Raw genomic sequence first — 23103 nt, forward strand, 5'->3', positions numbered from 1 at the left:
TTCTTAAATTCTGCATTTATACACATTATACCATGCAGGCAGCCCCCACCCCTCCCCTACACTACTACACATTGACATGTACTGTACTGTATACAAAGGACGGGAAGAGCGCAGGCAGCGGCAGTGCCAGACCCGCATATTACTACACCATGACGTAAACAGCAGTGCCAACCTCCTCACTCACTACTACACCATTACCTGTATACACAGTGCAGGCAGTACTACTCCCCCCCTCCTCTCCCTTAAAATACACCGTACACACTGCCTTTGGGTGATCCAGTTCAATTCTACCTAGGAACAAGTGCAGTGTGGGCAGCAGCAGTTCCAGCCTCCCCTACGCACGTTCCGCCCTATACCTTGCTTAAACGTAGACTATACAAATTGTCCTCATGCACCTCTGTGTATGTACACACACCTGTTTGTGTGTAAACACCAGTCCGCACAGCCAGACGGCTGCGGTGCAGATCACCCCTACTGCCTTATTCCTGCTCCATCCACAAATCCGTTCCTTCATCAGTCCGTATTATTCCGCCTCCTGTCTGTTCCCCGCAGCAATCGTCAGCTTCTGTATGAGTGTGGGGAGGGCAGCAGAAGGGGGTGTATAGTTTCACCCCAAAATAGATGAGCATTCCCTGTGTCAGCGATGTTGGGGGCTCTGGCACTAGATGGGGTTAACAAACGTTCACATTACGTCTTGTCTGTTCTGTCACTGTCCCCTCTTCCCTTTCACTGCGCCCTGTCTCTGGAAGAGAAGTGTGGAGGACGGAGAGAAGGTGTTTGCCAACAGTGGGATTTTAATACGACGTTTTTCATTTCAGGCGGCGTTTCTTTAGCAGTGATTTATATCCCCAGTGTTAGAAATATCTCTGCTGCCGGAGCATTTTAATAATAAATAACTTTTTCCTATAGCGCACTTCTCCCAGTGGGACTCAAAGCGCTTCACGATTACAGTATAGCTCACGGTACTGCACACACGTTTGTTAGACACAGTCCCTGCCCAGATGAGCTTACCATCTATGTTCTCGGTGCCTGAGGCACAGGGAGATAAAGTGACTTGCCCAAGGTCACAAGGAGCCGACACCGGGAATTGAACCTGGCTCGGTGTCATAGTTTGCAGTCCTTACTCACCGCCCCTGCAGCCATTTTGTTTTTTTGTATTTTCGGGTTATCTTCGGCACTACACCCCCTGCTAGTAAATATTTCTGAATGACTATTGCTAACAGAACTGACCGATCCCAGCCAGTATACGGCATTTGTCAATTGTTTGCAAAAGAATGGGATTGTAATAGGTGCTTAACCCTCATTCTCGCCTTCTGGTTGTTTACAAAGGCAGCCTGCTCCTGTTTGCTTTCGGACACAAGTGCGGCCTGTGTCTATATTTGCTCTGCAACTGGTTGATCTCCCTCACTGGACACCTGCTTTTTAAATACAATTTCCTCTGTTTTTGATTTGCTTGTGACAGGTTCCTGGTGCTTTTCTGTGCAGTGTTTGTAACCGGTCTCCTTAGCTGGCTGTCAGTGGCATGTTCAGGGGTTAGAGCTGTTCTAATGAGGGGTTAAAACCTCAGCAGATGAGCGATTTTGATGTGTGTATGTATATAGTGAATGAATACACACTACTGTACTGTTTGTGTGTTTATGCTCAACCACTGTGCTATATAAATGTGTGTATATGACATCATCCTGTATTTTTAGGTATGTATATCTGTAGCCCCTCCAACATTTTGCACATTTAAATATATACCACTGTAGTATATCTGCTGGTGCTGGATGGAGGCAGTCTCACTGTAAGTCCCCTAACGTGTGTGTGTGTGTGTGTGTGTGTGTGTCACATGCATGGCAAACCTATGGAGCATGTTGGCGAGGGTACGCATCATAGGAATCAAATAGAAATATACCATACCCATGGACCTGGTAAAAGAAGCAGATTGCAGAGAAGTGAATCAAAAGCATTTTATATTGCACACCAAAAATCCTGCTTCGGGTCCTGCTTTAAGAACCGAAACGTTGGCTTCGTGTGCGCACTACACTTTTGATCCATGGGTTTGGGCAAGACCTGTGTATTTGATTCCTATGATGCGTGCACTCGCATATGTTTGTATGTAGGTGAGATACAAGGGTTAGGTTGGCCAGAACATGCGTGTGATAAAGATTAAGGCTAAGTTCCCAGTGGCCACGGCAGCACGGCAGATGCTCCGGCGCGCGTGAAGCCGCCGTGATCACTGCGTGCACCAGTTTTAGCTGCGATCTGTGGTCTAGGGGTCGCGAGTGGGCGGGGGGGAGAAGCCATGACGTCACATCCTCAGCACAGCACTTCCCTCATTGGTTAAAACTATCTGCACTATCATTGGTTGACAGTCAACCATGTGACACCGTCGCTGCACAGACAATTCTTGTCTTCCCTACATGTGGTCGCGCCATCGCGCTTTGCACGCGCACACTGACTGGGGCCGGCCCCATAGGGGGCCATCTTTGTTCGCGCCGCGCGTGATCAGTGGGGACGAGGCCCAAGTCCTATATAGAACAAATCAGAAAAAAAGTGTAATGGGTCAATGTTTCTAGAAAAAAACCCTGAAAAAGTTGTAGGTTGATCCTTTATTAAACCGTGTGTGTATATATGTGTGTGTGTGTGTGTATATATATATATATATATATATATATATATATATATATATATATATATATATATATATATATATATTATGTATATATATATGTGTGTATATATCTATGTATGTGTTTATGTTTATATCTATTTCTATATGTATGTGTTTATATCTATTTATATTTATGTAAATGTATGTGTTTATATCTATTTATTTATATGTCTGTATTCTGAGCTGTGGGTTTCGTCCTGCTGGGGGTGAAACCAGGTATGTGCTGGCTCCTTTTGTGATGCACAGGGAGGGTGTTGGTGAGTCCCTGGGAGCGGGTGACAGCCATTCATGTCCCTATTGTCCTTGGGTTTAACCCCTATTGAGGGATCAGCCAAGCCTGTCCTTTAAAACGCACAGGGCAGGAAATTAACAGCTCTGTTCCTTTTCTTGTACCGATTTGGTCTCCATCTGTCGTTTGCTTCTCTACTGAACCTGGCTGCAGTCCCACTTATTAACCCCTTCACTGCCCGCCAGCGTCGTTGCTTACGGGCTTCCGCCCAAGTCAGGGCAGTGATGTTGTCAGATTGGAATAAGAAGCTTTGTCTGACCCCGTCCATGTTCTATTCTAGTTCTAAAAGACAGGGGTCCAGGGATGTGGGGGGGGGGGGGGTGAATTTTCATAGGGGATAGAAAATAAACAGGGATAGGGTACGGGGGACTGCAACCTTTTTGAGAGACAGAGAGCAAGCCAGCTAGTCTCTCTCGAGATTACAACATGCATTGCATATGTTGGCAACATACGTTGGGTTTGCTGTTGACTTGTTGTCCAAGTAAGACTACCCGGTAACCCTAAAGATAAAAGGCCCATCTTATGCTGGTTAATGGGATCATGAAACGCGGCTCCGTGGGCCGCTGTGTTGACACAACAATTACAGCAAAGCCCTGACGTATACTGTCAACAGGAGGCCAATTCATTCCAAAGCAGTGATCATGGGCGGGTTTATTGGGCTTTGTGCGCTTTGGAAAAGAGATGTGTGATTTAGTTTTCAGTAAAAGCGACATAATGAGAGTCGGATATTTAATAGGTAAATCCCTTCATCCTGGTGATGGACAATTATATGCACAGAATAAATCTGACGTCTAACTACTTTAAAATCAAGGTGTGTGTGTGTGTGTGCGCACTATGGAAACGCACGTGTGTTTTATATACACATCTACACACTGTGTATCAACCACACACACGTGTTTTTATATATCACACTGTATATGACTACACGCACCATGACCATACATCTAAAAACAGTGTGTATGTTTGCATATATATATATATATATATGACGCACACATTTAACTTTGAGGTCTTACAGTACTGTCTTTGGCATGGGAATATACCCACTTAAGCCTGTGTATAGCATTGCTAAATAATGTCCTTTTACTTTTACCCCTGCCTGGCTTAATATTACACCCGCCTCAATGCTGCTGGATCTCCTTCTTTGTATGGTAATCATCAGGAACATACATACAGTAGGGAGGGATCTTCCTCTGACCTGTATCCCACCCCTCCCTGTCTAAAATCAGGGAGGCAGGTTATACAGGTCCAGCAGCCACTCCAGTTTTACCCGAAACCAGAAGGGGGGTGGGGGGGGGGGGGGGGGAAGAGAAAAAGGAGGGGGTATAATAAGATTCAGCTTTACAAGTGGACATTTAAATCCCCAGAGAGACAGAAGACAGCCACATAAATCTCTCTCATTTTATTTTATTTTTTTTGGGGGGGGGGGGGGGGTGGATTAAAGGATCTGAGACGTTGTGGGAATTTCGGGCGCTGTTCCATTTGCTGCCGGACTTTTGACTTTGTTATTTATTTGTATCGCTTGTTTTTGACCCGTGCAAGTGGGGCGTACAAGCTGGAGTGGGTGAGTGCATGCGGAAACGAGGCCTGAAGACGGGTGACTCACCCTTCCGAAGTATTTCAGGTATTTCCGCTGGGCCCAGGTGGAACGCAGAAATGGAATGCGTTTGTTTTCCCGACTAGGAGCCAAGATTGGTTTATCCTACGCGTCTAATAACGCAGTCATAACCTGCACGTGCTATATAACCATTTGTCACGGGAAAGGCTGCTGTGGAACAGAAAAATACTTGTTTGGCTAACGATCACCCATGGAATGGCAGAAAGGGTGTTTTTTTTAATTGCAAGCGGTTTTATAATATCGCATGGGGTCTGTCCTGTATACTGTATGCCAACACCAGTAAGTTAATTTAAAGACAAATCACAGGTTCTACCATTTTCTATATAGTCTAGTTGGAGTCGCTCCCTGCAAGAACTAAAGTGACTTGAGTACCGTGGCATTTAATAGTTTTAAAAAGTATAGGACGACTTCAATCGGCTCATTGTAAATCTCTATCTCCATGGTGGAGAAAAGCTTGGGAGTTTTTTTTTTTTTTTTGTTTGTTTTTTTTTACAATCTTTATCTATTGTCTTTTGGTGATGAGACTGTTTCTCTGTTCCCAAAGCCCTAGGTAAAATGTTATCTTTGCTCTGCTTCTCTTGTTTGCAGTGCAATTATGAAGCCATCATTGGTTAAACAGATAAAGTGGCTGATCTGAATTCAGTGTTCCCTGAGAAATGCGACTCATTTAAAAATATTTTTAAAAAGTCGGACCGTTCCTTTAGGGTGATTTAAAAAAAAAAAAAAAACACATCTTTCTTAGGAAGCCAATTACACTTTACAAGTTGTTTTTAAAACAAAAAAGTATTTTTTTATTTTTTTTTAAACCTGCTACTTGGGATTGACTCTCTAAATTGTAGTTTTTTACTCCGTGCTCTATAAAAAAAATAAACTGAACATGTGTAAAGGGCAGGCGGGGAGGTGTGCTTGTGGGCAGTGGCAGATTGTGTGGGGAGGGGAACCAAAAGAGGTGAGGGGGGGGGGGGGCAGTGGTGTGTGTGTGTGGCGCGCAGTGGCAAAACAGATGGGGAGGGGGCAGTGGTTGTGTGTGTGGGCAGTGGCAGGTTGTGTGGAAGGTTTGTGGGGGGGGGGCAGTGGAAGGTGTGTGTGTGGGGTGGGGTGGGGCAGTGGCAGGTTGTGTGGCAGCGGAGAGGACAATCAATATTGTAGTGTGGATGGTTTTATTAACCCCTTTGGTGCCAGATCCCCTAACGCATCCCTGGACCACAATACTGTTTGTTTATGATCATGGAGGATCAGAGATTTATCCGCTAACGTTTCTGGCTCCCGGAAATTTGAGTGGTACGAGATCCTGGGGCATAGTTTCCTGCAGTGAGCTCCCAAGGTGCGCTGCTGCGGCTGAGCTGTCCTGCATTCCTCCCTGATTAATTTACTCGCTCATTAACGATGTTGACGCTTTCACTGCCACAGGGGCCTGTATCCAAGCTACCCAACTGTCCCACCCACTTTATATCTGTCTGGCGATCTCCCCCCTGGCCTACACCCACAATGCTCCGCTCCTAACGTCCGTTCAAGGTCCAGGAAACGCCCTGTTATGTTGCCTTCGTCAACATGGTGTCCGTCTCGTTGGCATGGCCTTAACATCCCATTATTGTTGTGCTCATCTTAAAGCAAGAGGAGGTTCTCTGAAATCATGTCGCTGTTCCATCAATATCCTACACAACTTTTTGCCAATCCTATGGGCTGGTCATCTTTTGTGTTGTATTCTGTTATGTAATGAGGGCGTTGGGAACCCCATGTTTTGTCCAGTACCCAGAGTACACAATCATACATACCGACTCGTCACACCGGAGTGGGTTACTCGCAGCTCCAGGTAGCTCACGTAGATGCCAATAAAGTGTTCTTTATGCGTTTGAACAGAGGAGTGCAGACAGTAAAAAGTGACATTTCAGGTCACCCGAGTGTGGTACCAGAGGCGTGAGAAACGGTCGTGACCCGAAACATCGCTTTTGTGTACCTGAGCTCCATGGAGTGTTGAGTAACGCACTCTGTGCTGATCCTGTGTGTGTCTCATATTTCTGTGTTATCTAATGTTGACACACACACACACACACACACACACACACACACACAGATCAAACACAGGTTTAATTTTTTTGTGTGTGGTACACATGCGCGCTTTAGCTAATAGATTGATCGCATATACTCGGGTGTGCCATGTATGTATTATACAGGCATACTCCGCATTAACGTACGCAATGGGACCAGAGCATGTATGTAAAGTGAAAATGTACTTAAAGTGAAGCACTACCTTTTCCCCACTTATCGATGCATGTACTGTACTGCAATCATCATATACGTGCATAACAGGCTCTATAGTCTCCCCGCTTGCGCACAGCTTCGGTACAGATAGGGAGCCAGTATTGCTGTTCAGGACGTGCTGACAGGCGCATGCGCGAGCTGCCGTTTGCCTATTGGGCAATATGTCCTTACTCGTGAGTGTACTTAAAGTGAGTGCCCTTAAACCGGGGTATGCCTGTACGTACATTGATTTTATATGCATACACTAGCAGTGTGGTTACTCAATCCTGCCTCACGTGATGTAAAATACATGATTTATGCTGATGGCTTTAATCTTTCGAAACATAAGCCTCAAGCGTTCCCCCGCACACTCTGTGCTTCGCTTGTAATGACGGGGTTTGGTAGTGGTGACACTGTGTCGAATTTATAAATAACCCTGAGTTGGATTTGCATGCGTTGTCCTGGGATTTCTGAGCTCTGACTCACCTGCGTCTCCGCCCCGTTTCTGGGAGGGGCGACCATCTTTCTCTCTCCCAAACCCCCCAGTGAGTCCAGCCAGTTTACCCTGCCTAGGCTGTTTTTGGTGACTGAAGAGGGGGTAGAGGTGTGTGTGTGTGTGTGTGTGTGTGTGTGTGTATCACACATATGTATGTTCTCTGTGTTAGTCAATTTTGTATCTACTTCTCCCTCTGAACCTCATTATAGGGAGAGGGAATTTTAGCCACCTCCATTACAACTCGTGTTAAAGTTGAAGGCCTACCTACTCAAAAAAAAAAATGAATAAAAGTTCCCCCCTCAGACACCTATAAATTGTACAAACACACATATGTATGTTTGATAGCGAAGTACTTTCATTTTTTAGTGTGTGTGTTTGTTATATATTAAGACTGGGGCCTTAAATCTGTGTTTCTTCCTTCTTTGTGTATAGAATCGCCCATCCTGCACCGCGATGAGGAGATACTAACCACCTTTACTCCTCTGCCGTATCCTGCAATCCCTGACCCTCCCCCCCACCTTCCCTCGTGCCCGGGATGGAGCTGAAAGTCTGGGTGGATGGGGTGCCGCGCGTAGTCTGCGGGGTGTCAGAGCAGACGTCCTGCCAGGATGTGGTCATCGCGCTGGCGCAGGCCATCGGTAAGTGTCCTAGAATCCTCCTGCGGTTTCACGCACCCATTGAAACTAACGACCACTTTGGCCAAGCTCATCAGGCCCTCCCTGCTACCACCAAGTCGCACCATACCACTGTGAACTTAGGTGCACAAGGTTCTTCAGTCTGTTGATCACTGTCCAGGCAAGTTGTTGGCCAAAATTCATTGGGACAGCGCAACTGCAGCTGCTCAGGTTGACGTCTGCAAATAACTCTTCTCCTCCACACCATGGTTAGTGATCCAAGGTGGGGATGGAGGTAGTGTAGAGAGAATTGCCCAGCGGTTCAGCTCTGACGGGCTTCATTAGTCATTGCTAAGCAAGTCGTGGCTGCAATTTGCCTATTCTACGTCTGGATAGAATGGAGGCACAGACCAATAATATCCCATCTCACAAACGGACCGCGTTTGTCATGAAAGCTGCGTACAGAAATTATTCTTATTGAACACAGCCCAAAACTTCCTATTTTAGACCCTGTGAAATTTGGCTGCATGGAACATTCCTAGAGATTTGATGGTGGAAGAGGGGTGTCAGTGTAGCCCTGGCAACAGCCTGAGCCAACTAGAGTGATGTTGGTGGAACCAATCAGAGGGCTCAATTTGTGAAGGTTCCAAGACATTGGCTGCAATAATATAAGATCTTTGCGGAATGGAACATTTTGATTGTTGGGTCTCTTGGATGTAATTTTCAATGGGAGTATTTTGTTCACTGGTGCAGTATTCAGGTAATGGTCACTATATACACCTCACAGTTGTATTCTCTCTCTCTCTCTCTCAGGTCAGACCGGACGTTACATCCTTATCCAGACTCTCCGGGACAAGGAGAGACAGCTCCTGCCCCACGAGAAGCCTCTAGAGTTCCTGGCCAAGTGCGGACAATATGCCAATGATGTTCACTTTATCTTAAGGCGCACAGGGCCCAGCCTGGCTGAGCGGCCCTCCTCGGACACACTTGCCCTCCCCGTTCCCCCAGAGAGGACTTATGTCAGATCCAGCCTGCCCCATAATCCCCGGTCGCTGGGCACGGAGGTCACAAGGTCAAAGGAGCCCAAGAAATCGCTGACTTTTAGTCTTGGGCCCATGAGCTCCAGCGATCTCCTGGTCAAGCACAGGCAGAGACAGCAAAATGGCACGAATGCTAAAGATGGTGCTTCCCATGGGCACCCCAGCAAAGAGGAGCTGTTCAAAATGGTGGTACGCCAACAGGAGCAACTCCACTCTATGGAGATGCAAAATGTATCTATGGGCAAGGACATCCAAACATGGGAGAGGGGCATGGCCAGTGAACCTGAACAGGACGACGAGTTAGCTTTCCTGGACAGGCTAGTACGCCACAATGAGGCAGAGCTGGAAGAGGAGGTGTTTTGGCAGGATGAGTTCCAGAGGGAGAGGGCGGAGGAGCAAGAGAGGCAGGAGAGGATGAGGCGGCTGAGGACCACGTTGGAAGAGTACGTCCTAAAGATTCAGGAACTGAGTGACAAGACGGAGGCCTTAGAGTTGGAGATTCATAGGGAGACCTCAAAGAGGGTGGCAGGAGAGCCCAGCAAGGCTGAGCTGGAGAACATGATGGCCAAGATGAGGAAGGAGATGGAGGCCAAGATGGGGCAGGGCCAGCAGTTGGAGAGCAACTTATCCAATGTGGAAAGGGCATGCGAGGAGGCAAAGAGAAACCTCCAGGTAGGCTTTCTGCTCACCTGCAGGAGGATTAGGCTGGGGTTAGTCATGTAGAGGTAAAGCAGCTTATAATAAGGTTACTGCTGTCTTGACGGAAGAGGAGCACGTGACCCCAATCATCAGGGACAGGCTCAGCCTGTCTTTGGTTTTTATTGAATATCACGAAAAAACAAAAATGTCCTTCAAATACATTTCACACTGTACGTTAAACAAACGTGTAAACGTCCCATCGCAAATATTAGTTAGTATTGGAAAATAAATGTGAACAGAACATAGTTATTAATGAGTCCGTCCCACGTTGGACCAAAGGGTCTTAAAGACGGTGACCTGCTTTAAAAGGCTAAAGGGTCAGTTAGAATGGATTAATGACCAAAGTGATCAAATAGCATTGACCCGTTTATTGGTTAAAAGGTCAGTCCCAGGTAGGACCAGAGTGACTTAACGGCAATGCCATGTTTAATGAGTTAAGTGGGATTGACCCTTAAACATTATACCAATACCAAGTTTCCTAACCCTGGCTACAGGTGGGAGTGGAATTGTATATAGTCTAATAAACCATTCGCTATATAACAATGTCATGCCTTCTAACATTTTTACATGTAAATGATGCTTTGTATATGTGTGTATTTAATACGTGACTCAGTGAGTGGCTTTTAATAAAATATTTGTTTAAATGTTTACTAACGGATGTAATGAAACATATCACTTGGATATGAACAAACGCCTAAAGGGCTGGGAGGGATTCTCTACAAATAAATCATTTTATGGTAGTATATATAGATAGCAGGTGTCATAGATGAGCCAAGGAGTCTGTCCCTCCCACTGCAGTGTGACGCGCAGAAGGGACCTACAGAATGACGAGTCTGTCCCAACCAAAGAAGGGTGACAGACGGGGCCTACAACCTGTTGAGCCCGCCCTTACCACTGCAGGGTGACCTAGGCAGAGGGGACCTATGGCCCATCCTGTCGGTTCCTTCACATGCAGGGTGACACGGTGACACTGACAATGTGACACAGGGTGTGTTTAAATTAGCAATATAGGAGCGGCTCATTGAGGAAAAAGCACGAACTCTGCAAACCACGACACTGCGTTTTGAATCAGGGAGGCCTGTGACTGGGGCAAGTCACTTTATCTCCCTGTGCCTCGGGCACCAAAAACATAGATTGTAAGCTCTACAGGGCAGGCTTTCGTGCCTGCAAAAATGATCCGTATAGTGCTGTGTACACCGATGGCGCTATACAAGAAAAATGTATTCACACAAAATAGACGTGCAAGATGAAAATCACATCTAAAATATACATGCACGGCCCGAGGTGCGGTTAAAAAGCAGGGGTGTTGTATTTGAAGAGCCTGTTCCTGTTCCATAGGCATCTTGTTAACCTGTTCTCTGAAGATCAAAGAAAAAAGGGACCCCCGTAATAAATAGAACATGTCAATAAAAAGTATTGATATTCATTTGCCCTTCATAGCATTATAGTTTTATTCACTAGAAAAGCCTTCCAGGACCCAACTGATCTCTGTAATATCTGCCTCGTGATATGTGGGATTGTGCGATAACTAGAATTTTTTTTATTTTATAGTTCTTGTATTTTAACTGAAAAGCGGATGGCGGGCTTATATTTATTTTATTTATAAAAATATTTTACCAGGAAGTAATACATCGAGAGTTACCTCTCGTTTCCAAATATGTCCTGGGCATAGAGTTAAGATGACAAACAATACATAGTTACAAATACATAGTTACATAAGTGAACAGGGTATACGTTAGATACAAGACATAGCATGCACAGTTAAAGATTATATATATATATATATATATATATATATATATATATATATATTATTATTATTATTATTATTATTATTATTAGCGTATGAAACAGTTACAGACCAGTAACAATGTGAGACAGCTTTAGTTTTGAAAGAACTTAAACTGGTGATGGCTGTGAGAGCCTCTGGTAGGTTGTTCCAGTTTTGGGGTGCACGGTAAGAGAAGGAGGAGCGGCCGGATACTTTGCTGAACCTTGGGACCATGAACAGTCTTTTGGAGTCAGATCTCGGATAAATGCTGCATGTGGTAGGGGTGAGGAACTTGTTCAGATCCATGTTTTAAAATGGACAAGGAGCAAAAGGCGACACAGTGAGTGCTCATTTGCTTGTAATTTCCCAGAATCCCTGGCTTGCAGTGCAAGCATTGTATGCCAAGAGATAATGGGGAAAGGCAGGGCTGCAGACCTGTGAGACTGTATTATTTCTGTATTAGACAGCTGGTGTATGTTCAATTAACACTGGTGCCCTCTTGTGGACACTTTTTATAAACCATCCAGAAAAAATTTTGCTCGAAAAAATACAAAAATGAATACATCTCATTGTAATGCAGGTATCAAATAACTCCTATTTCTCCATATAACCGCTCCCTATTGCTTTAACACTGTCTCAAACTACATGCCAATCTCTCTTCTCCCAATACTATCCAAAGTCATGGAAAAATGTGTTCACTCCCAATTAAGTGATTACTATACCAAGACAATTTTCCGTAGCCAATTCCAATCTGGCTTTCGCCCCCACCCCTCCATGGTAACTACCCTTCTAAAAGTTTACAATGAAATCCAGTGTGGAATGGAACTGGGATAACTCACTGGTGCAATATTCCTAGATTTGCAAATGCTTTTTATACTGTTGACCATGTTATCTTGCTTAACAAACTCCAGAGCTCTGGAATAGGGAAGCATGCTTTAAACTGGTTTCAGTCCTACCTATCAGGTAGATCCCAACATGTGTCCATCTCAGGCTCCAACTACAACCCCCTGGATATCACCTGTGGTGTCCCGCAAGGCTCTGTTCTGGGGCCTCTACTCTTCTCAGTGTTCATCAATGATCTTCCAACAGCTTGCAAGGGAGCTTCAGTACACATGTATGCGGATGACACAATCCTATATGCACACAGCCCTAGCCTCTCCGACCTTGAACACATACCTCAATCTGACTTTTTCAGACTTGAAAATTGGATTTCCCAAAACAAACTGTTTTTAAACACTGAAAAGACTGTAACAATGGTATTTGGGACCAAGACTAAATTCTTAAAGCTTCAAGATCAGAACCAACGCTAATACCTCCCTAACTCCTGTTACTAGTTTTAAATACTTGGGCATATGGTTTGACTCCCATTTTAACATTCGGGATGCACATCGATACCCTGACATCCAAAACTTATGCCAAACTAGGTGTACTTTTCAGGAACAAATCCTCCCTAAGTCTGCTGGTCAGAAAGCATATCACACAGCAGATGCTAATGCCAATTATAGACTACGGGGACATAGTATACAGCTCGGCACCCCAAACCCACCTTAGCAAACTTGACACCCTCTACAATTCAATATGCCATTTTGTTCTCCAATCCAACTACAACACACATCACTGCGAAATGCTCAAAGAACTAGATTGGTCATCACTTGAGTCTAGGCGCAAAGTTCACATTTCCTGTCTTGCCTTTAAATGCTTTCGGGCAAGCTACCCAGCTATCTGAACAAGCTCCTCACCCCTACCACATGTAGCACTTATCTGAGATCTGACTCCAAAAGACTGTTCATGGTTCCAAGGCTCAACAAAGTATCCGGCTGCTCCTCCTTCTCTTATGGTGCACTCCAAAACTGGAACAGTCTACCTGAGACTCTCACAGCCACCACCAGTCAAAGTTCTTTCAAAACTAAGGCTGTCTCACATTTTAATCTGGTCTATAAATGTTAAATACGCCTATAATATATATTATCTCTAACTGTGCATGCAATGTCTTGTATATAATGTATAATCCTGTTCACTTACGGTATGTAACTATTTGTAACCATGTATTTGTCATCTTAACTCTATGCCCAGGATATACTTGAAAACGAGAGGTAACTCTCAAAGTATTACTTCCTGGTAAAATATTTGAAAAATAATATAACCTCTCCCTATAACTCCTCCTACTGATCCATATAACCCCTCCCTATAACTCCTATTGATCCATATAACTGCTCCCTACAACTCCTCCTATTACTCCCTATAACTCCTCCTATTGCCCATATAACTTCTCCCTATAACTCCTCCTATTACTCCATATAACCACTCCCTACACCTCCTACTATTGCCCATATAACTTCTCCCTATAACTCCTGCTATTGCTCCATATAACCGCTCCCTATAACTCCTTCTGTTGCTCCCCTATAGCCACTCCCATTTAGTTAATCCCTAAATGTATGACTCCATTTTGTAGCTACATTAAACCCTGTTTATTTAGAATGTAAAGTTAGAGAAAATAATTAGCATCATTGAAAGGCAGTTGCACACACCAGTAAATAGCACTCATTAAAAGGCAGTCTCACTTACTGGAAGACCGTCACAATCATTTGGAAACAGGATCGCTCAAGAGAACGTAGTCTCTTAAGAACGTCACTCAGAAGAGAATTGCACTCCCTAGGAAGCAGTCTCAATGATTTAGACGGCAGTTTAATAGTGAAGTGTGGCTGTCACTCATTGGGAGACAATCTCGCTTATTGCAAAGCGATCTTACTCAAAGCTTCACTCATTGGAAGGCTGTGCTTTACTCATTGGAAGGCTGTGCTTTACTCATTGGAAGGCTGTGCTTTACTCATTGGAAGGCTGTGCTTTACTCATTGGCAGGCTGTGCTTTATTCATTGGGATGGAGCTTTACTCATTGGAAGGCTGTGATTCTCATTGGGATGGAGCTTCACTCATATTGGCAGGCCATGCTTCTCATTGGGCGAGAGCTTCACTCATATTGAAAGGCCGTGCTTCTCATTGGGCGAGAGCTTCACTCATTGGAAGGCTGTGCTTCTCATTGGGCGAGAGCTTCACTCATTGGAAGGCGGCCTCACTCGCTCATTAGACGACAGTCTCACTTATTGGCAGTCTCATTCATCAGTGTAACTCGCATATACGGTAGCTTCCTATTTGATTGTCCCTTAAAGCATCACCTCTTTGGTCCGTAAACCTCCACACCTTAATGATTTGAGTCCCTTGTCTTTTCAAAGCTAACCACAGGAAAGAGTGAGGTCCATGTGGACCTGGGAGTAATATGAGCAACATCTCATTATCTTCCTCTGACTTAGGACCGAGAGATGTTTACCCAGAAAGTAGCAAAGTGGCATTTATCACCAAGCTGAGAGGGTGTCCCTGATAAATGGTCAGTATTGTGGGTTCTGACACCTTGTCTCTCTTTCCAGGTCAGGAATCAAGAGCTGGAGGAGTTAAATAAAGACCTCAGACAGTGTAACCTGCAGCAGTTCATTCTCCAGACTGGAACTTCGGTAACTAGTGCACAGCTACGACCTGATGAGGAGCCTCTGCCTGAGCCCAGTGATGACCAGGGACACCACAGGAGAAGAGGTAAGATGAGTGTTCAATTCAACCACAGGACCTGCAATGCATGGTTATTACAGAGGTGTGTGTGTGTCACACACATACATACATTCTACTGGAGCCGGGGCACTTAACACCTTTTGGTGCAGTTGTACATTTTTACTTACCTGGGTGTACATGGGACGATCGATGACCAGGGACATACAGGCAGGAGAAAAGCTCCTGAGTCCTGGAACATTTGGGTAACAGTGATCATAACATGGTCTCATTTGAAATAAATTATCAAAAAACATATTACTTGGGTTCAACAAAGACCTTAAACTTTAGAAAGGCAGATTTTAATAAACTGAGGTCTAATCTACAAGCAATACATTGGGAGGATGGTTTTGCAGGGAAAAATGTAGAAGATAAATGGGCAGTCTTTAAAACATTGTTAGAAAAGCACACTTATCAGTGTATACCCTTGGGTAATAGGTATAGAAGAAATAAGTCAAAACCAATGTGGCTAAATAAACAGGTATGGGAGGAAATGGACAAGAAGAGGAAGGCGTTTAGATTCTTTAAGTCAGAAGGGACAGAGGCATCGTATCAGAATTATAAGGAATGTAACAAAAATTGCAAAAGGGCAATCAAATTAGCAAAAATGGATAATGAAAAAAGGATTGCAATAGAAAGTAAGGTCAACCCTAAAGTTCTTTAAGTACCTTAATAACAAAAAAATTAGAATAGAAAATATAGGACCCTTTCAGTGTGAGATGGGCAGGCAGATTATTGGAGATAAGGAAAAAGTAGAGGATAATAAACACATTCTTTGCCTCTGTGTTTACCAGGGAAGAATCAATTGCAATTGTAGTGCCGCAGGTGGAAGCCACAACTTCTACTGTATATTATCTAAGGAAGAAGTTCATAGGCGGCTTGATAAAATTAAAGTTAATAAGGCACCTGACACCGATAGCATACATATAAAGAGTTCTCAAGGAGTTAAGTTTAATAATAGCCAAACTGTTACATTTAATATTCCACTTCCATCCACTCCATTTCCACAGGCTCAGTACCACAAGCAGATGTGGTGCCTATATTTAAAAAGGGAACTAGATCACAACTGGAGAATTACAGACCTGTAAGTCTGACTTCAATAATGGAGAAGCTGCTTGAAGGTTTAATACTGGATAATATTCAGGAATCCCTAATGGAAAACAAAATTAGTAATAGTCAGCATGGATTTATGAAGGATAGATCATGCCAGACTAACCTTATTTGTTTCTTTGAGGAGGTTATGCCTTGACGCGGCTTGCAGGCTTATAACGCTTTGGCCAAAGGGTTTCACTAAATTACCTTTACTCATGAGAATATTATTATTGACACACAGATAACCGCATCCAAAAATCAATTAATAAGTGAAGATCAAAACCACAATGTACAACTAATATAGTGGTATGGCGGGGCTATGGGAAAAATATATAGAAACACAGAAAAGAGAGAAAATCCCAAAACCAGCACACTGATCAAATATAGAAAAATACAAAAAGGTTTATTTATCATGGTAACAAGAGCACAGAGAAAATTAAAATAACAGATTAAGACTAAACGAGGATCCAAGAGCAGCCTAAAGCAAAATATAACACAAAAACCACTCTCACACATACATGCTCAAATAAACAGAAATAATACAGTGCTAGGATGACCTAGACAGGAAAGATGAAAGGGGAAATCCCTATACATACCGTGGGCTCGCAAAGGATCCCACTGAGAGTAAAGACCGGACAGTCTGTATAGCAACTGAAAAAGTCAGGACAGAGCTAAATACACTTAGTGGAATAGAACACAGCTGAGCTCAAATGAGCTAACACCAAAAGCTAGTGAACTATACATAAGTAATCAAAACCACATAAATGGAACTTTTTCAGGTTGGGCTAAAGTTGTGAGTGGAGTACCTTAGGGATTGGTACTGGGACCCCTGCTTTTTAACTTGTTTATTAATGACCTTGAGTTTGGCATAGAGCAAACGTCTACATCTTTGCTGCTGCTACTAAATTGTGTAAGGTAATAGAATCAGAGCAGGATGTAATTTCCCTCCAGAAGGATGTGGAGAGACTGGAAACTTGTGCAGGTAAATAGCAGATGAGATTTAATACAGATAAATGTAAGGTTATGCATTTGGGAAGCAAGAATAAACAGGCGACTTACAAATTAAATGGGGCTAAATTAGGAGAAGGATTTAGGAGTGCTTGTAGACAGCAGGCTTAGCAATAGTGCCCAAAGTCATGCAGTAGCTGCAAAGGCAAACACAATCTTATCTTGCATTAAACAGGCAATGGATGGAAGGGAAGTAAACATAATTATGCCCCTTTACAAAGCATTAGTAAGACCACACCTTGAATATGGAGTACAATTTTGGGCACCAATCCTAAGAAAAGACATTATGGAACTAGAGAGAGTGCAGAGAAGAGCCACCAAATTAATAAAGGGGATGGACATTCTAACTTATGAGGAGAGGCTAGCTAAATTTAGATTTATTTACATTAGAAAAGAGGCGTCTAAGAGGGTATATGATAACTATATACAAATATATCTGGGGACAGTACAAGGAGCTTTCAAATCAACTATTCATCCCAAGCGCAGTACAAAGGACTCTGGGGCATCCCTTAAGGTTGGAAGAAAGGAGATTTCACCAACAACAAAGGAAAGGGTTCTTTACAGAAAGGGCAGTTAAAATGTGGACTTCATTACCCATGGAGACTGTGATGGCAGATACAATGGATATGTTCAAAATAAGGTTGGACATCTTTTTAGAAAGGAAAGGTTTACAGGGATATACCAAATAAGTAAACATGGGAAGGATGTTGATCCAGGGAGTAATCGGATTGCCAATTCTTGGAGTCAGGAAGGAATTTATTTTCCCTTTATGAGATATCATTGGATGATATGACACTGGGGTTTTTTGTTTGCCTTCCTCTGGATCAATATACTGTAAGTACGGATATAGAATAAAGTATCTGTCGTCTAAATGTAAGCATAGGTTGAACTTGATGGGCCGCATGTCTTTTTTCATCTATTATGTAATGTGTGTGTGTGTGTGTGTGTGTGTATATTCCTTTTTTAAAGACACTTGTGCCTAGAAGATGTCTTACACTTCCTTCCTCTTCTCTCGTTCTCAGGCCCCTCTGATTCTCACTCCCGGATCACAGCCAAGCACCTACTCGGCCACCCCCGCAACCTGCAGAACCCGCTAGTGTCCAGGCTCAGCCCTGAGGGTGTGTATGTGTGAGAGGCCCTTTGCTGGCTGCTTTTTCTCTTCTTGGTGGTGGGTCTGTCATGCAAGGAAACCTCTCGCTTCTTTCAAATTTACCCTCAAATTGAAGCCAACCCTAACGTGAAAGCAGGGATCTGCAAGGTGGCCATCTTTGATTGGTGATGTTACCCATGGTGCTGGGAGGCTACAGAGCATTAAGATTAATTGCTAATCCCTCCGACGTATGTCTCCAGGATCAGCCCCAAACTGTCCTTTCCCACCAAAAGCTAGTGGGAAGTAGTAGTCACTCAACGCAATTCAACATTCATGTCCTAGATGACATCATTCGCATATCACTACCCAGAATCCTTTGTCTGCACCTTAACCACTGTATGACGTGACAATTGGGTGAATGAGCCAGGTTTGGGGACCTGTAGAAGACATTCAGATGCACCCATGGGTTTTCCATCATATATTTTTTTAATATGGGTGTATTGTATACTGCCTTGTGTTGTCCTGTAACCAAATCCACCCTCCCATCATGTTTTATTCAGCGGTTAAAGTAGTGGTACTCTTTATTAAGATAAAATCCGTTTATTAAATAACTTGGTAGAGGAGGTTGAAGAAAGACACATCCATCAATTTAAACCTATCTTATACTATATTAGTGAAAGCACTGTATGTTTGCCTGCCTGGATGTCCGGTGTCCCTAGGGGAAATCTCATTGGTCCCTTGGCCCGCCCGCCCCCGCACACCTCTCATTGGCCTGAGGCGGAGTGACGGGCCAAAGGACACACAGGGACACACACACACAGGGACACACACACACACACACACACACGGACACACACGGACACACACACGGACACACACACACACGGACACACACACACACGGACACACACACACACACACACACAGGGACACACACACACACACACACACACACAGGGACACACACACACACACACACACACACAGGGACACACACACTGTTACATACATTAGCGGGGCTCACAGTTAGCAGCACCCGCGCGCACCTCCTCCTCTCCCCGTGTCTCCCGCGCTTTCACCCCGACCCCCCCCTCCCCCGGCGCCGCTACAGTCAGCGGGACACACACACTATTATTACCCCTTCAGCGCCCCCCCCCCCCACCCAGTGTCAGCGGCCGTGCGAGACCCCCCCTCTATATCTCCCACCTCTCCCCCCCCCACACATATACATGCCCCCCCCCTCCCCGGCGCTACAACTCACCCCTCCCCGGCGGGGGAACAGCCAGTGGCCAGGCAGACTGCCTCGCGGCGCCGAGTGCCCAAGATGGCGGCGCCCGGGACACAGCGGGGGAGCGGCCACAACACGCTGCCTCCCGCCTCAGATCCACGTGGGACCTGCCGGATGGGTGAGTGAGCGGCCTTCACCTCCCCTCCACCCCCCTTCACCTCCCCTCCACCCCCCCCCCCCTCCCCTCCAGTGTCAGTGTCTCCCCGATACCCCCCCCCCCCCCCGGCCGCCGCCCCTACAGTCAGCGGGGGAGCGAGCGAGCGCCCCCGACACAGCGGGAGAGCGGCCACAACACGCTGCCTCCCGCCTCAGATCCACGTGGGACCTGCCGGACGGGTGAGTGAGCGGCCTTCACCCCCATCACCTCCCCTCACCCCCTTTCACCTCCCCTCACTCCACTTCTCCCTTCCACCCCCCTTCACCTCCCCATTTACCTCCCCCCCTCCACCTCCCCTCCACCCCCCCCCCCTTCACCTCCACCCCCCCCCTTCACCTCCACCCCCCCCCTTCACCTCCACCCCCCCCTTCACCTCCCTTCCACCCCCCCCTTCCACCCCCCTTCCACCCCCCCCTTCACCTCCCTTCCACCCCCCCCCTTCTCTCCCTTTCCACCACCTTCCCCCTCCTCCTCCTTCCCACCACCTCCCCCCTTCCCACCACCTCCCCCCTTCTCCCCCTTCCCACCACCTCCCCCCTTCTCCCCCTTTCCACCACCTCCCCCCTTCTCCCCCTTTCCACCACCTCCCCTCTTCTCCCCCTTTCCACCACCTCCCCCCCTCCTCCCCCTTCCCACCACTTCTCCCCCCCTCCTCCCCCTTCCCACCACTTCTCCCCTTCCCCCCCCCCGCTCCCCTTCCCCCCCTCCGCTCCCCTTCCCCTTTCCCCTCCGCTCCCCTTCACCCCCCCTCCGCTCACCTTTCCACCCCCCCTCCGCTCCTCTTCCCCCCCCTCCACCTCTTTTTCCCCTTTCCCCTCCCACCCCCTCCCACACTTCCACCCCCTCCTCTAACCCTTCCCCCCCTCCTCTAACCCTTCCCCCCCTCCTCTAACCCTTCCCCCCCTCCTCTAACCCTTCCCCCCCCCTCCTCTAACCCTTCCCCCCCCTCCTCTAACCCTTCCCCCCCCTCCTCTAACCCTTCCCCCCCCTCCTCTAACCCTTCCCCCCCCTCCTCTAACCCTTCCCCCCCCCCTCCTCTAACCCTTCCCCCCCCTCCTCTAACCCTTCCCCCCCCCTCCTCTAACCCTTCCCCCCCTCCTCTAACCCTTCCCCCCCCTCCTCTAACCCTTCCCCCCCCTCCTCTAACCCTTCCCCCCCCTCCTCTAACCCTTCCCCCCCCTCCTCTAACCCTTCCCCCCCCTCCTCTAACCCTTCCCCCCCCTCCTCTAACCCTTCCCCCCCCTCCTCTAACCCTTCCCCCCCCTCCTCTAACCCTTGCCCCCCCTCCTCTAACCCTTGCCCCCCTCCTCCACCCCCTCCTCCCCTTCCCGCCGCCCTTCGCCTTCATGCCCGCCTTACCGCCTCCCCACCCTCGCCTCTGCCTTTCACCCGCCCTTACTCCGGCCGCCTCTGCCTTTCACCCACCGCCTCACAGCCGCTGCACGCACTCAACAGACACCCGCCACACTCGACACATACCTGCCGCCACACACACCTGCTGCCTCCCGCCCCTACGCACCGACATCACTGACCCACCGCCTCACACCCTAGCAGGACCCCCACTCACAGACAGCACTCACAACCCACGCGCCAGCCGCCGCCTCACACCCTTGCAGGACCCCCACTCACAGACAGCACTCACAACCCACGCACCACCCGCCGCCTCACACCCTAGCAGGACCCCCACTCGCACACAGCACTCACAACCCACGCGCCACCCGCCGCCTCACACGACTCAGATTTTTACATCACTTATGCCACCAAAATATACATTGTACTGTGGTGTGGTTACAATAAACCATTTTTATACAACATCGTATTACATTTTCTTCCATCTTTCTTTTCAATATTATTATCCAACCTTTACAACAAACAGTCACCTATTGTTCCACAATTTATAAATAATACTACCTATTACGCATTTACATCCCGGGCAACGCCGGGTCTCTCAGCTAGTGCTAAATAAACAGCAAAAAATTTTTTTTTACACATACTGTACACTGTAAAAAATAGTTTGAGGGTTTTTCTACAATAAATCCCACTTTCTTTCAAGATTAAGTGGAATTGTAAATTTGTAAATAAAATAAAGTTAAAGTAGTGGTACACTTTTTAGCCTAATACAGCTAAACCCCGTTATAGCGCGACCCGTTATAACGCGGTTTTCACGTGGCTCCCGTTGTAAAAAAAAAAAATTTTTTTTTTTGCCACACTGCACACACTACCTGCACACACTCTCATTGCACACACTCCCAGCACTCACTGCACACACTCCCAGCACTCACTGCACACAGCACACACTGCACACACTCCCAGCACTCACTGCACACTGCTCACAGCACACACTCCCAGCACTCACTGCACACACTCCCAGCAAACACTGCACACTCTCTCAGCACGCACTCCCAGCACTCACTGCACACACTCTCACTGCACACACTCTCACAGCACACACTCTCACAGCACACACTCTCACTGCACGCACTCACTGCACGCACTCACTGCACACACTCTCACTGCACACTCTCACTGCACACTCTCACTGCACACTCTCACTGCACACACTCCCAGCACACTCTCACAGCACTCACAGCACACTATACCACACTCACACCTCCCACTCCCCCTCCCTACTTTTGGAGATCGGAGCGGAACTGGCATCAGGAGGGGGGGGGGTGTCGGGAGGAGGATGAGTGAGGAGCAGGCTGGGACTCGGAGGGCTACGTGGGCTAGGCCCGAAACTGATTATGCCGCGGAGGGCCGTTAGGTGTGTGGGCCTCGGGGGGGGGTGGGAGGAAGTGGATGCCGGTGGTGGGAGGTAAGGAGCAGGTTGCGGCTGGACTCGGAGGGCCGCTGCTGGGGGGACGTGTAGGGCTTCCGGCCACATCTTCCTTCCTTACTCCCTCCCGATCGGGCGCGCGGCGGCCATTTTGTTTTTTTGCGACCCCGTTACAAATGCAGTGGTCTCGGGTGGACCCCGAGGACCGCGCTATAACAGGGTTTAGCTGTACCATCACACCGTTTAGAGTTATTATTGGTTTTAATACAGCTCAACCCCCTTATAACGCTGTGCTTGGGGTCCAAAGAATCACATCGCGTTATAAGCGGATTCGCGCTGTGACGGATCGCGCTATAAAGGGGTTGAGCTGTACATGGTTACATTAAAAGAACAGAGGTTATGCAGTCAATTTACAGATGGTGCACTAGGGGAAATAAACTGGGGGGCTAGCGAAAAAGAATACCTGTCAAAGAGGCAGGATGAAGCCCCCATTGCATGCACTCTAGACTCTTGTTAGCTGAAAGGCTGAGTGACAGCGAGGGATGTATCCCAGCAGATAGGAAAGGACAGCAATGTCTGGGCAATTCCAGATACAGAATAACATGCCCGGAGAGGAAGAGGAATCTGCTGACCCCTAGAGGAATCTGCCCGGAGAGGAATCTGCTGACCCCTA

The 23103-nt window shown here is 46.7% G+C and overlaps 1 protein-coding gene across 4 annotated transcripts in view; it reads left to right on the plus strand.

The window, feature by feature from the left end:
* The window catches only part of RASSF7 (Ras association domain family member 7), a 61920-nt gene that overhangs the window by 31667 nt on the left and 7150 nt on the right, over window positions 1-23103 (plus strand). For all 4 annotated transcript variants that reach the window (XM_075566794.1, XM_075566790.1, XM_075566793.1 and 1 more), the window contains exons 2-5: window positions 7733-7938; window positions 8728-9626; window positions 14848-15010; window positions 18142-18237. In XM_075566794.1, the coding sequence (XP_075422909.1) occupies window positions 7836-7938; window positions 8728-9626; window positions 14848-15010; window positions 18142-18237 (1261 nt within the window). In that variant the 5' untranslated portion in view covers window positions 7733-7835. The remainder of the gene's footprint in view (window positions 1-7732; window positions 7939-8727; window positions 9627-14847; window positions 15011-18141; window positions 18238-23103) is intronic.

The sequence above is a fragment of the Ascaphus truei genome, chromosome 12, assembly GCF_040206685.1.
Source record: "Ascaphus truei isolate aAscTru1 chromosome 12, aAscTru1.hap1, whole genome shotgun sequence".
NCBI lineage: Eukaryota > Metazoa > Chordata > Amphibia > Anura > Ascaphidae > Ascaphus > Ascaphus truei.